The sequence below is a fragment of the Ranitomeya imitator genome, chromosome 4 (genome assembly GCF_032444005.1).
Source record: "Ranitomeya imitator isolate aRanImi1 chromosome 4, aRanImi1.pri, whole genome shotgun sequence".
NCBI lineage: Eukaryota > Metazoa > Chordata > Amphibia > Anura > Dendrobatidae > Ranitomeya > Ranitomeya imitator.
Window position 1 is genome coordinate 653063570 of NC_091285.1, and position 15747 is coordinate 653079316.

Here is a 15747-nt window from a genome sequence, read left to right on the forward strand (position 1 = left end):
AGCCACCAAATTTTTATTTTCCCCAAGTGTAACAAGAGAAATTGGACCCCAAAGTTGTTGTCCAATTTGTCCTGAGTACGCTGATCCCCCATATGTGGGGTAAACTACTGTTTGGGCGCACGGCCGAGCTAGGAAGGTAAGGAGCACCGTTTTACTTTTTCAACGCAGAATTGGCTGAAATTTAGATTGGACGCCATGTCGTGGTTGGAGAGCCCCTGATGTGCCTAAACAGTGGAAGCCCCCAATTCTAACTGAAACCCTAATCCAAACACATCCCTAATAGTTCATTTGTACTCATAAGTAAGAAAATATGCGGCACTCACCCCAAATTCTGCAGTGGAAAGCGTGAATTTTAATGGAAAACTTCAACAGATAAACATCCGTTACAACATAAGGTAAGCAGGAGGGTGCGGTGTTGGAGCTTGGACGACGGCCGTTTCGCACAGCAGGTGCTTCAACGGGTCCAGATGGTAGATTGCTACACGTCATTTCCTTATAAAGGTTTCTTGACGTGCAAGCGTTATTCAGAAAGTGAAAATACATATATAAAAAATATGTGAAATGGTGACAAATTATAACATAATCTACATAAACAGAACCTGCAATATGAAGGATTAATGCAATTAGTATTTTATACAACATTAAATATTAAATATTCTTATTAGTAATATTGCTTTTTATTTTTTACTTTTTAAGAGCTATATTTATAGTATTTTTCCGACCTATACTATTATAAAAATACAGACATGTCAAGCCTGTCGTTTAATCCTATCGGACCTTGTGCGTTAGCATTTAGGATCCATTTGGCTTCTTTTTGGAAAAATACTATAAATATAGCTCTTAAAAAGTAAAAAATAAAAAGCAATATTACTAATAAGAATATTTAATATTTAATGTTGTATAAAATACTAATTGCATTAATCCTTCATATTGCAGGTTCTGTTTATGTAGATTATGTTATAATTTGTCACCATTTCACATATTTTTTATATATGTATTTTCACTTTCTGAATAACGCTTGCACGTCAAGAAACCTTTATAAGGAAATGACGTGTAGCAATCTACCATCTGGACCCGTTGAAGCACCTGCTGTGCGAAACGGCCGTCGTCCAAGCTCCAACACCGCACCCTCCTGCTTACCTTATGTTGTAACGGATGTTTATCTGTTGAAGTTTTCCATTAAAATTCACGCTTTCCACTGCAGAATTTGGGGTGAGTGCCGCATATTTTCTTACTTATGAGTACAAATGAACTATTAGTTTTCAGCTGCTGAGCACCTCATACCCCGGAGTAAGCGTGACGCCTAATACTCTGGATCCCATCTCAAGTCCTGACTGCTGTATATGGTATCGTTCTAGTGCCGTCCCATTCTATAGCTTTATGTGGATTAAACACATCCCTAACCCTAATCCCAACCCTATCCCCAACCGTAAACGTAATCCAAACCCTAACTTTAGCCCCAACCCTACCCTATTGAGAAAATAGAAATAAATATTTTTTTTATTTTATTATTTTTCCCTAACTAAATGGGTGATGATGGGGGGCTTGATTTACTATTTATAGTGGGTTTTTATATTTGGCAGCTGTCACACACTAAAGATGCTTTTTAGTGCAAAAAAATAGTTTTTGCGTCTCCACATTGTGCGAGCTATAATTTTTCCTGATTTTAGCCCACAGAGTTATGCGTGGTCTTGTTTTTTGCGGGAGGAGTTTCCTTTTTTTGGTACCATTTTTCAGGCACATGACATTTTTTGATCGCTTTTTATTACGATTTTTGGGAGGCTGAATAAACAAACCAGCAATTCATGAATTTCTTTTTTTTTGGGGGGGCCTTTATACCATTCCGCGTGTGGTAAATTGATAAGGCAGTTTTATTATTCGGATCTGTATGATTACAGCAATACTTCATTTATATCATTTATGCAATAAAAATTATTTTATATAAAAATTATTTTTGAGGGCCATAACTTTTTTATTTTTTTGCCGATTATGCTGTATGGCGGCTCGATATTTGCGGGACAAGATGACGTTTTCAGTGGTACCATGTTCATTTATATCCATCTTTTTGATCGCGTGTTATTCCACTTTTTGTTCGGCAGTTTGATGATAAAGCATTGTTTTTTGCCTCTTTTTTACGGTGTTCAGTGAAGGGGTTAACTAGCGGGACAGTTTTATAGGTTGGGTCCTTACGGACACGACGATACTGAATATGTGTACTTTTATTGTTTTTTTGTTACATAAAGAAATTTATTGGAACAATATATATATTTTTTCTTTATTTAGGAATTTAAAAAAAATATATATATTTTTACACGTTAATATTTTTTTTTTACCTTTTTACTTTGTCCCAGGGTGGGACATCACTATATAGTGTCAGATCGCTGACACATTCCTTAAAGTGCCAGGAGCCGTTCGTGACCGCTCCTGGCCCATAGTGCTGGGTGTCAGCTGTAATAATCAGCTGACACCCAGCCGTGAGCGCAGCTGATCGCGTAAGACACACTATCATGTCGATGGTCATACGGGCCCAGGTCACCTCGACGGGATAGTACGTCTGATGTCAGAAAGGGGTTAAAAAAAAAAAGTGTTAGCACGGAATGACTGTTCAGATGATGTACTTCCGCTCTTTTCACCCTTGATGTGGCCAAACATAACATGGACCATCCCACTTGTTTTCCCTCCATCTCTACGCCTCTCTATTTTGATTGACAGCTCTGGCTTTATAGAGTCAGGGGGAAAAAAAAAAGAATAAAAAAAAGCAGAGATCGAAGAAAATATGTAGGTGAGAAGGCAACCTTAGATGTCTGGCCAATCCAAGAGTGCACCGAGCTTCTGTGCTTAGCTCGAAAAGTCAGTTTGTGCTGATAGAGTCCCTTCGCACATATGAAGACTGTAGCCAGATGCCATAGAAAGAGGGAAACAATTCCTTTGAGCCCTGGGGACTATTATAATTCATAAAATGGCAAAGACACTAAAACAGTTGGTCTAGATACAGTCCTAGAGAGACCGCATCTAGGTGGTAGCACTTGTGAAGGTCCCCAATGTGTTGGGAGAACGTGCCATTTCTGACTGCTAGAGAATTGCTGATAACCACTACTACTTCTCATAAGTTGGCCATGATTCCTTTTATGACGAAGCCTAAAAGGTGGAACAGTTTGTGTAATAGTTGACAGACCCATATGAAAATAAATGCAATGTGGACCCTTGCATGCTGGACACCAGGAATGCCTGCCCAGCCCAATAAGTAGAATGGGTTCCACAGCTTTCCATTATGGTGGCTCAAAAAAAAATCCTTGTGGGCGTTAGGAACTATATTTATTTATTGTGTGGATTAGACAGTGTGAGGAAAGCCTAGACACAATATATGGGATATAGCTGTTGTTCAAGGTCACCATTGTGAAGGAAGCTCTTGGGACACGTGGTCCTTATTCCCACCCAATCTGTTCTATGCAGACCTTACATGCACAAATCGCCATATTTGGCTTTAGGGAACATGACATATTTCTGGAGATATTTTTGTTCCTAGAAGTGACAATAAATTGTCAGTACCATATGTATATATAAATTGTTCATGGAAACATAGGGACTGTAAGTAGAGATTATTGTTGGAAGCATGAGGTGCAAAAGGTTGTTTTTTTCTTCTTCTTCAAAAGGCATTTGGCCCAGGCAGAAAAATTCATTCAAAATGTGTTTAATAATACAATGTCTTCACTAAATTAAACAGCAAGGACGAGGACGGACTGTTGAGAAGAAGGCGCTCTGTTAATGATTGAAGTTTGGTAATACTTTACTGTGTCTCTTCTGTGGTTGGTGGTGCAGGTTCCTCCTGCAATTCTTCATCTTTCAAGGATGAAGATTAAGGTTGCTGTATATCCCAACGATTCCCTTCCCACATTCTCTTAGCGATCAATGATTCTGCCGAAAGCTGAAATAAGTACACGTGCACATAAGACTTTATTTATCCTTACCCGGTTAACAAATAAAAGGTTTGTACAAAACATTTACGGTTATTTTGAATGGTTAGGCTGCCATCACGGCTCTTCTTGCTCTTCATAATACGCTCCAATTCGAAAATTATACGATGACTTTCTGCCGGGAATAAGATCGTGAAAGCACTTCTTGGGAACTTGCATAGTAACTCCTCCAAAGCGGCCATCAAATAAGAATGGAATATCTTTGCTAGATCTGGTCCATTTAGGATCCCCAGGGTTCCAGTAGTACATCTTTTGATGACTGAAACCATCACTTCCTCTTCCTCCTACAATGTAGATCCTATGTCTCCAAACAACCACTGTAGCTTCTGAGACACTTTCAAGAATGGGTGGTATTTTACAGTAACAAATTCTTCCCAAATAATCCATGCAAAAACTTCTAGGAATGGTATTCGGCTGCTCATAATACAACAGAAAGGCCTGATACTCATCGTAGGGTGGGTATGGCTCATAATTCCCATGTCTGGAATTATAACTCGCAATGACATATAGCTTCTCATTAAAAACAACAGCTCTTGCGTCCGAAAAGGTGACGGGAAGAGGAAACTTGTTCCAAGTGTCAGAAGATATGTCGTAAATCAGAAATCCCTGATGGCTTGATGATTCCTTAACGGAACCAGTCAATCCACCTATGAGGAGCAGCCTCCCTTTCAGTTGAGCGGACGTAAAACTTCGCAAGCCTGATGGCATGGAGGAGACCTCTGTCCAACATTTCTCCACCAGACTGAAACATTCTGCTGAATTAACTGCTTCTTGGCCATCACATCCCCCCACCGCATATAGTGCATCTCTGTAATGTAAAAAACCATGTCCATATCTGGGTTTAGCCATCGGCGGAAAATCCTTCCACTCATTTTTGACCGAGTCATACATATGTAACTGATTCGAAACAGAATTGTCTTCATCTTGACCTCCAGATACGTACAAGATGTTGCCCACAGCTAAAAGTCCAGGCTGATAAAGAGGAATGATGAATGGAAGTTTTTCCCACGATTCCATAAGTGGATCGTAAGCGTTTATATGATAATCTTCCTGTTCCGAAAAGGGTGCATGTCTTTCCGACAAGTCCATGCATAGTATCCGATCTTCAAACATTCCTTGGCGCAGGTAGAATTCTGTTGAGTTTCGTGCAGGGTCTGAAGTTGGAATATCGATCTTGACTTCTGTTAACTCACATGGGTCCATAAGTGGAAATCTGACAACCTTCACTAACTTTTCTGGAAGAGGGCTATTTTTGTCAGAGTGAAGTTCCCACCACAGGCATGCAAGGTTATAGATGGTGAGCTCTGATGAAACCATCAACTGATCGGAGGAGAGAATTCTGGTTAACTCTGACAGCTCCAAATGAAAGAAGTCCTCTTTTTCTACTAAACTGATTAAATGTAGGCTGATGTATTGCATAGCTACATCCAGGAGGCTTTGGTTATTGTGACTATGAGCCAGTCTGTAGATCCATAGGCAGTTTTCACCATCAATATATTTTTTAAGAAACCTAAAAAAAATAAAATAAAAACTAGAGAAGATACAAGAATATCACATTAAATACGAAACATATTTTATAATCCGCATGCAAAAGTGAATCTCAGCTGCAATTTGCCATGTAATCTGAGAGCAGCATTAGGTAAGAGATGAGACCCCGATCCACCTATGTGTCACTGACTAGGATGTTGTTGCTTCAACAAAATCAGTGTTTTATTAAGAGGAGATTATCAGGACTAGCTGCCTTGTGCCTCCTAGTCAATTGCAGTGCAAACCCACCCCTAACACAACTTAGCAGTATACACAGAAAGTTGCCAGTCAGTAAGGTGGGTGGGGTTCTAGCAGTGCTCAGAATGCTGAGCTCTGTATATCTCCAGCAGAAAAAAAAAACAAAACAAAAAAAATTGCATCAAAATGACAGCTTGCAGACCATGGCCTCAGTCCCTACATCAGGATGATCTCAGATTACATTCCAGATTTCTTTGACAGATTCCGTTAAAAATTTTGGTAACATTTTGTTTGTTTTCTATGTAGAATTTGGGAAATTTCAAACAAACTTTGGTTAATAGGCAGAATAGAGAACGCATGGCCTGAATAATGGCAAGTGACGGAGATCTGCCAATTTTTACAACAAGGTATACATAATAGGTGAATGTTGGCCAAACCTATTGATTTCAGCTAGTGTATCTGAGCATCTCATGTGTACGGGAGTGCCTTAGCTTTCCTCTGACAACAGACGTGAGGGGAAAGAAAGATAGGACTGACTGATTTCAATATACCCAATCATTTTGTTTTCAGGAGAAATGAGCCACTGCCACAAGTCAATGGCAGCAGCTTACTGCCTTTTCCACATTCTAAAACACAAGCACGCCTACCTCAGCCGCATCCACAGCATACAATGACATGGTGCCGATCCTCTTCATGTACGCTGCAGATATGCTTTGTATAACGTGAATAAGGTTTCTTAAAATGCAGCAGATTTTCAGCAAGTGAATACACAGCGGAAGATCTGCTGTAATTTTGCACTGTGGGAGCTTAGCCTTAAAAAGTTAACAGGCAGGTAGTTAGTAACTACCTGCCTGTTGTGACCGGCGTCAATCTCTGCCGACACAGAGCAGGTCACTGACCGCTTCTGCTGATGTCCTGTCAACAGAGCAGCGGCTTCTCTTCCGTTCTACTCTGTTGACTGGGCATGACTAATGATATCATGCTGATTGACAGCCAGCTCCCTGCTGCCCAACTGCGGAGAGCCAAATGTTATTCAACTAGAAGGAAACACATGTGAATTATGACTGATAACACTCATTACCTGGTGCAAAATTCCTGCAGGAGGACAATCTGGAGGCGACTGGATACTGTGAACAGCTCCTCCACATTATCCATGTTGATATCAACTTCACCAGTATATATAAAGCGCAAGACGATCTCCATGACTGATGCGGGGATGTCCAGGAGACACACCTCTCCGCTCTTCGACTCCTTCATCGGACAGGTGAACAGCACTTGAAAGTAGGGGCTGAGCGATGAAAGGACAACTCTGCAGAGAGGGATGGCAGTATATGGTGGAGAAAGAAAAAAAGAAATCATAAGTCTGTAACCAACAGGACATGCTAAAAAAAAAAAAAAAAGGTACATTGTTTTTCAGTGTGACAATATTTCATAAATCCCAAAACGTCCTATATGTGTATTGCCCATACACACGTCCAACATTCACAGTCTGAACAAGGTCCAATGTCCATGACATCTGCAGGTCTCCTGGTCCGCATCAGCCCGGCATAACACACACACACACACACCACCATATTATGGCACTGTTCAACTTTTCAGTGCCCATAGATGTTGACATGAATCATGCCATGTTCCATCATAATCTTTAAGAGCGAGAAAAAAAAAAAAGTCTAATCCTCCCAAATTTGTCAAAAACATCTAGTGTGACACCCAATACAAATTGTTTTTACATGTAGATGTGTGAATGGAGGACAGTGAGTAGTGTTGAGCGACTTGGTTTTTTAGGGTCGAGTCGAGTGAAATCGGCCGATTATCGCGAAAAGTCGGGGATCGACCGAAACACGAAACCCAATGCAAGTCAATGGGGGAGCATAGTCGGCAGTGAGTGGAGGCCAGGAAAACACGTACAGTGCCCATTTTAATGGCAAAAACATCCATTCTTGTTACTGAAGCTTGTCAATATTAATTTACCTTATAAAAATAGTAAGGCATTGGAAATTGGGGGTCATTTGGCTAAAGTTGTGGGGGGGTAGGGCTGGTTCAAGTATTTAGTGGGCCCAGGTAATCTGGACCACGTCACGGCAGTGGAGCAGGGAGAGGTAAGTATTTAAACTTTGCAAGTGCTGTGATCCTGAGCAAGCAGGGGGGGCCCACTCGTTGGCATTGGCACTGGCACAGGGCCCCTCAAAGTAAGGCGGTGTGTTTGCACGGCGGGGGCGCCTCCCACCGACACTTTTGCGTACTATGAGGGGCCCTGTGCCCGTGACGTCGCCAACAAGTATCCCCCCCACCTGATGAAGGAACCTGCACTTTCATCTGCACCTTCCTCTTTGTCCCCGTATAAGGTGGTATGGTATGCGGGAAGGGGAACCTGACTTTCAGCAGGGTCACATTCTGGCTGTGTAGCCTGCACAGGGAATGTAGCGTTCTGGGTCAATGTACCAGCAGACTCATCTATCACTGGCTGGGCAATGGGCAGGATGAGAAGGAAACACAGATATAGGCCCAAATAATAAAGTGGGCTAAATGCAGTTCAAAATTGGTAACAGGACTAACCAGGCGGCATTGCTTTGTTCAGTGGAGTACAACTGTAATGAGAGGCTGACACAGTGAGTAGGCCCAAATCAGTCAGTAGGCTAACTGCAGTTCAAAATTGGTAACAGTAGTAAACAGGCGGCACTGGTTTGTTCAGTGGAGAACATCAAGGAGCGGCAGACACCGTTAGTAGGGCCAACAAAACAAGTAGGCCAAATGCAGTGTTATATTAAAAACAATTTAACGAGAGCCTGAAGATAGAAGCAAGAGAGAGGCAACCTGGAGAACACCTTGGAGCGGCAGACACCGTTAGTAGGCCCCAACCACACTAGTAGCCCCACTGCAGTTTTAAAATTCCGATAGGCTGAAAACCTGACAATTGAAGGTCATTTTTTTTTTTTTTTAAAGAGGACAGCTGTATAGAGTGGCGCAGACAGACACTGCTAGTAGGCCTTACACCACAAATTCGGCTCAACGCAGGTTTAAAAAAGGTTACATGGTACACGGTCAGCATTGGTGTGGTCAGCAAAGGACTATTGGAAGGAGAGACAGCAGACAGACTTAGTAGGCCTAAAATAACAAAATAGGCTCAATGCAGCTTCGATTATTTTGTAGGGGTACACGGGCAGCATTGGTGTGGTCAGCGGAGGACTATTGGAATGATTGTCTGACACAGTACTCCCAAAAAATAAATAGTACTCCCAAAAAATAAATAGATGTTATTGTCTCGCAAAACAACAAAACAAAAAAAAAAAAAAAAAAAAAAAAAAAACAGGGTGGCATACTTAGGTACAGGGGTGGGCTCCTATGCTGACTTTCAGACATAGTAATTTGGCGCAAAGTATTTACTGGTGTAAATATAGGACACGGCCCATGACTATTTTAACTAGCATCATAAATGTCAACAAATTGGTATTGTCAGTGCCAGGCATTGAAGGATTTCAGCGCATAGACTAAACATTGGTGGAGCTGTGAGAGATAATTTTGCAAGTGGTAGAGCACTGTTTGAGCTGGGGGGGGGGCACTCTTGCGGCCGGCGGTACAGGCGCAGGGCCCCCCCATGTTACAACAGTGTGTCTGACGTTGGTTGCGCGCCACCACCGCCAGAGACACTTCATTGTACTATGAGGGACCCAGTGGCAGTGCCGTCGACCTAAAGTGGGCACACCCACCTCTTCAGACAAACGGCACTCTCACGGGTGCTTGCACCAAGTGGCGAGCCCACGGCCCCCTGGGGGGGAGTTACACCATTTAGGGAGGTGTAAACATGTCGTATGCTGGACAAACGGCAGCAGCAAATTTAGAGATTGGAACAGTCAGTAAGACCAGTCCACAGGCTTTACCTTTTTATAGGAAAGCTAGGTGTCAGCTGGGAAAGGTGGGGCAAAATAATTAGAAATTCATGAGTGGTTCATTTTAATGAAGGTTAGATCATCAACATTTTGGGTAGCCCGACGAGTCCTTTTTTCGGTCAATATTGAACCAGCGGCACTGAATACTCTTTCTGATAGCACACTAGCTGCTGGGCAAGCAAGCTCCTGCAATGCATATTCTGCCAATTCAGGCCAGGTGTCTATTTTGGATGCCCAGTAATCAAATGGGAATGACGGTTGAGAGAGAACATTGATAAGGGATGAAAAATAGTTAGTAACCATACTGGACAAATGTTGTCTCCTGTCACTTTGAATTGATGCTGCAGTACCTGTCCTGTCTGCGGTCATTGCGAAATCACTCCGCAACCTGGTCAGAAAACCCTTCTGTCCAATGCCACTTCTGATTTGTGCACCTCTAACGCCTCTGCCCTGTTGCCCCCTGCACCTCGTGTGAGAACCATCAACGGCGCTGTGTGCTGGGAATGCCTGAATCAAACGGTCTACAAGACTTGCTTGTTTGCCAATGTTTGTTCGAGGTTCTCATGTGGCATGATATTTTGCAATTTGCCTTTATAGCGAGGATCAAGGAGGCAGGCCAACCAGTAATCGTCATCGGTCATCATTTTTATAATGCGTGGGTCCCTTTTGAGGATACGCAAGGCATAATCCGCCATGTGGGCCAATGTTCCAGTTGTCAAATCTGCGCTTGTGCTGGGTTGAGGGGCAGTTTCTGGCAAATCAACGTCATTTGTCTCCCTCAAAAACCCTGAACCCGCCCTTGCAACGCCACCAATTTCTATTGACCCCTGAGAAGATTCCTCATCCAAAAAATACTCATCCCCATCATCCTCCTCCTCTTTGCCCGCCACCTCGTCCTGTAGACTGCCCTGACCAGACAATGGCTGACTGTCATCAAGGCTTCCCTCGTCCTCGGCTGCAGACGCCTGCTCCTTTATGTGCGTCAAACTTTGCATCAGGAGACGCATTAGGGATATGCTCATGCTTATTATGGCATTGTCTGCACTAACCAGCCGTGTGCATTCCTCAAAACACTGAAGGACTTGACACAGGTCTTGTACCTTCGACCACTGCACACCTGACAACTCCATGTCTGCCATCCAACTGCCTGCCCGTGTATGTGTATCCTCCCACAAATACATAACAGCACGCCTCTGTTCGCACATTCTCTGAAGCATGTGCAGTGTGGAGTTCCACCTTGTTGCAACGTCGATTAGGCGATGCTGGGGAAGGTTCAAAGACCGCTGATGGTTCTGCACACGGCTGGAGTGTACGGGCAAACGGCGGATATGCGAGCAAAGTCTGCGCACTTTGAGGAGCAGGTCGGGTAACTCCCTTTTCAGGAAGCACTGCACCACCAGGTTTAAGGTGTGAGCCAGGCAAGGAATGTGTTTCAGTTGGGAAAGGGCTATGGCAGCCATAAAATTCCTTCCGTTATCACTCACTACCTTGCCTGCCTCAAGATGTATAGTGCCCAGCCATGACTGAGTTTCTTTCTGCAAGAACTCGGACAGAACTTCCGCTGTGTGTCTGTTGTCGCCCAAACACTTCATTGCCAATACAGCCTGCTGACGCTTGCCACTAGCGGTCCCATAATGGGACACCTCGTGTGCGACAGTGGCAGCTGCGGATGGAGTGCTCGTGCGACTGCTGTCTGTGGACAAGCTCTCGCTTCTGCAGGAGGATGAGGAGGAGGAGGGGGGGGGCGAACGCCTACAGCCAACTGTTTCCTAGACCGTGGGCTAGGCAGAACTGTCCCAATATTGCTGTCCCCTGTGGACCTTGCATCCACCACATTAACGCCGTGTGCCGTGATGGACACGTAACGTCCCTGGCCATGCCTACTGATCCATGCATCTGTTGTCAGGTGCACCTTTGTACTCACAGATTGCCTGAGTGCATGGACGATGCGGTCTTTTACATGCTGGTGGAGGGCTGGGATGGCTTTTCTCGAAAAGAAGTGTCGACTGGGTAGCTTGTAGCGTGGTACAGCGTAGTCCATCAGGGCTTTGAAAGCTTCGCTTTCAACTAACCGGTAGGGCATCATCTCTAACGAGATTAGTCTAGCAATGTGGGCGTTCAAACCCTGTGTACGCGGATGCGAGGCTAAGTACTTCCTTTTCCCTAACAAGAGTCTCATGTAGGGTGAGCTGGACTGGAGAGCTGCATATGGTGGAACTAGCGGGGGTGCCGGTGGACATGGCAGACAGAGAGGGTTGGAGATGGTATTCTTGCTGGTGCCCTACATATAGTGTTTCCTACCACGAACCTGGTGATTCCATGACTGCTTTGGCCTGGCGACGAAACCTCCACATTTACTGCAGGTGGTGCGGTAAACGGTGGGCTTACAGTGAGGGAAGGGATGTAGCGTTGCTGACTAGCTTCATTGGCAGAGGGTGCTACAACCTTAAGGGACGTTTGATAGTTAGTCCAGGCTTGAAAATGCATGGAGGTTAAATGTCTACGCATGCAACTTGCATTTAGATTTTTTACATTCTGACCTCTGCTTAAGGTAGTTGAACATTTTTGACAGATGACTTTGTGCTGATCATTTGGATGTGGTTTAAAAAAATGCCAGACTGCACTCTTTCTACTATCGGATACCTTTTCAGGCATTGCAGACTGAGCTTCTTTAACCGGATGGCCACGCTGTCCTACAACTGCTTTTGGTTTTGCCACGCGTTTTTGGCCAGATACGGGCCTGGCAGATGGAACCTGTTGCGATGTTGATGCCTGCTGCGGCTCCTCCTCCGCTTCAGAGCTACTGCCGCCTGCACCCTGTTCCCCCAATGGCTGCCAATCGGGGTCAACAACTGGGTCATCTATGACCTCTTCTATGTCGTGTGCAACTTCCTCTGTGTCAACCTGTAAGCCGGTGCTATGGCGTTCGTGACGGTGCTCTATAGTCTCATCAGGGTCAGATTCTGGATCACTACACTGCCAGGGCAATGTTCTGATCTGAGTCAAAGGAACAGCATAGTAATCTGGCTGTTGATCTGTGCACTCCATGTCCGATTCAACTTGTAATGGGCATGGCCTGTTAATTTCCCTTTCTAACCCAGGAACGGTATGTGTAAAGAGCTCCATGGAGTAACCCGTTGTGTCGCCTGACGCATCCTTCTCTGTTGTTCTGGGTCCCTGACCGGGAACATTCACTGACGACACGCTGCTTTTACATTTAGCAGTATCGGAAGAGGAGGCGAAAGAGCTAGAGGCAGAGTCAGCAAGGAAAGCCAAAACTTGTTCCTGCTGCTCCGGCTTTAAAAGCGGTTTTCCTACTCCCAGAAAAGGGAGCGTTCGAGGCCTTGTGTAGCCAGACGATGACGCTGGCTCAACAACTCGAGACTTAGGTGCTACATTGCTTTTCCCACGACCACCTGATGCTCCACCACCACTACCATCATTACCAGCTGGCAATGACCGCCCCCAGCCACGACCTCTTCCACCAGACTTCCTCATTGTTTGAAAAATGTAACCAAACAAATGGTATTTGTTACTGTAAAACCTGTTACAAAGTGTACTCAAACTTGTGGTGAATTTATATCTCCCTTTATAGGTGGGTGAGACTGCAGGGAAAATCAGGCCCAATGTATAACAGTACACAGCTTAAGTGGCAGACAGATATGCCACTAACAGGACTGACGCTGATGCACACACTACCAATAAAAATCTCCCCCTTTTTATTTTTTCTGGGAGAATATTAAAGAGATCAGGCCCACTCTTATACAGTATATTTTCTGTGGCAGAAAATGAAAGACAGATGCCACAGACAGGAATGGCACAGATGCAGATTTGCCAATCTTAATCTCCCACTTGTTTTATTTTTTTTCTGGGAGAATTGTGAATAAATCAGGCCCACTGTATTAGAGTATATTTTCTGTGGCAGAAAGTGGCTTGAAGAGATTTAAAAAAAAAAATAATAATAATAAAGGGACTGTACTACAATTACTATCTCCCTACAGTAATCTCAGAAAAGTATGGCAGGCAGCAATAAAAAGGACTGCTCTGCTGCACACAAAAGTATAAAGTGTGGACAAACAAACAGATAGCTGTGCAGAAAGGAAGGCGCAACAGGATTTGTGCTTTGAAAAAAGCAGTTGGTTTGCACAGCGGCGTACACACAGCAATGCAGCTATCAGGGAGCCTTCTAGGGCAGCCCAATGAGCTACAGCGCTGAGGAAAAAAAAAAAAATTGCCTCCACCGTCCCTGCAAACAAAAGATGGTGTTGGACATTGGAAATCGCTACAGCACAAGCGGTTTGGGGGTTAATGGACCCTGCCTAACGCTATCCCTGCTAATAACGAAGCGGCAGCAGCCTCTCCCTATACTCAGATCGGCAGCAGTAAGATGGCGGTCGGCGTGCATGCCCCTTTATAGCCCCTGTGACGCCGCAGACAGCAAGCCAATCACTGCAATGCCCTTCTCTAAGATGGTGGGGACCAGGACCTATGTCATCACGCTGCCCACACTCTGCGTCCACCTTCATTGGCTGAGAAATGGCGCTTTTCGCGTCATTGAAACACGACTTTGGCACGAAGGTCGCCGACCGCGTGGCCGACCACACACAGGGATCGGGTTTCACGAAACCCGACTTCGCCAAAAGTCGGCGACTTATGAAAATGACCGATCCATTTCACTCAACCCTAGTAGAGTTTAATTGAAAATATTTTGATTTAGGCCACATTCACAAGATCAGTATTTTACCTCAGTATTTTAACTCCGTATTTGTGAGCCAAAACCAGGAGTGGGTGATAAATACAGAAGTGGTGACGTGATTCTATTATACTTTTCCTCTGATTGTTCCACTCCTTGTTTTGGTTTACAAATACTGAGGTAAAATACTGACCAAATGCTGAACGTGTGAACGTGGCCTTATTGGCAGAACCGGCACCGCATCTATAAACGGGCTGTTTGGTTTTATAGCTTAACCCCATTTACTTAAATGGTGCGAAAGTAACAACTCAACATGGCGTACTGACAAGAGTGCCGCCATCTCTGGAACAGAAAATCAGACCGCTTAATTCAATACTTACCTGTGACAAAGGAACCTTTTACCTGCCGTCTCAATAGTGGCATCACACAGGATTTCTGACAGATAAAACGCTCGTAATCCTAAGTTTAAAAAAAAATGGAAATCGAAGGACATAAAACAGTAATAATATATTGTATCAAGAGGCAAAAAGAAGCATTAAAAGGAAAAAAAAATAAATAAATACTGCAAAAGATTGCTTATCCCCTAGCCATGAGAGGTATTGGCCAAGTGAGTGATTAGAGCTGCTCTCGGTGACACAGGAGCGCCATCTTACCTGCAATGATGCTATTTTGCAGTGTGTCATGGTTGTCCTTGTGCTCCTCAATGTGCTGCATGTACCTCGGTGGTTGGCGGGTGCTCTGTAGATTGTAACGTTCCAAAATGATAAAGTAAAGTTAATTTCCAAAAGAATGTCTAACCATACCTTTAAACAAAAAAAACAAACAAACAAAAAAAAAAAAGGGGTTAGGGTATGTTCACACGTTCAGGATTTCCATCCTTTTTTTTTTTCAGGACAGTTTTTTTAAAAAACTGCAGCTCTTGGCAGAAAACGCAGGTCCTTTTTTTGGTCCTTTTTTTGTCGTTTTTTGATGCGTTTTTTTTATCTTTTTTTATGCAGTTTTCTATGCAGAGACTGTGTGTTTCCTAGGAAGCTTTTTAGGGCTAAAATAGCTGAAAATACCCTAACCCTACCCCTAACCCTAACCCTACCCCTAACCCTATTCTAACCTTAGTGAAAAAAAAAAAAAAAAAAATTCTTAATTTTTTTATTGTCCCTACCAATGGGGGTGACAAAGTGGGGGGGGTGTCATTTACTATTTTTTTATTTTGATCACTGAGATATAACCTCTCTCAGTGATCAAAATGCACTTTGGAGCGAATCTGCCGGCCGGCAGATTCGGCGGGCGCACTGCGCATGCGCCCGCCATTTTGCAAGATGGCGGCGCCCAGGGAGAAGACGGCCGGACGGACACCGGGACGCCGGGTAAGTATAAGGGGGGGGGGAGATTAGGGCACGGGGGGGGGCATCGGAGCACGGGGGGGGCGGGATCGGAGCACGGGGGGGGGGGGGGGGGGGCAGCCACACTC

General features: G+C 44.1%; 1 protein-coding gene across 1 annotated transcript; it reads right to left on the reverse strand.

Annotated features, from left to right (window-relative positions):
• Window positions 1–4031: 4031 nt before the first annotated feature.
• On the reverse strand, window positions 4032–14993 carry LOC138674664 (kelch repeat and BTB domain-containing protein 8-like). Its single transcript, XM_069762478.1, has 4 exons — window positions 14933–14993; window positions 14660–14738; window positions 6781–7008; window positions 4032–5484 (listed from the first exon to the last, which is right to left on the reverse strand). The coding sequence occupies exons 1-4, from the start codon at window positions 14991–14993 to the stop codon at window positions 4032–4034; spliced, it is 1821 nt and encodes a 606-aa protein (XP_069618579.1).
• Between the last annotated feature and the right edge of the window lie 754 nt (window positions 14994–15747).

Bases quoted from the DNA above. Each gene is read 5' to 3' on its own strand.
- LOC138674664 (XM_069762478.1), bottom strand. From the start codon at position 14,993: ATGCAGCACATTGAGGAGCACAAGGACAACCATGACACACTGCAAAAT. The intron at 7,009-14,659 runs GTAAGTATTGAA...CCCTCTCTGCAG, and splicing joins AAAAGGTTCCTTTGTCACAG to AGTTGTCCTTTCATCGCTCA. The intron at 5,485-6,780 runs GTAATGAGTGTT...TATTTTTTTTAG, and splicing joins CTGCAGGAATTTTGCACCAG to GTTTCTTAAAAAATATATTG.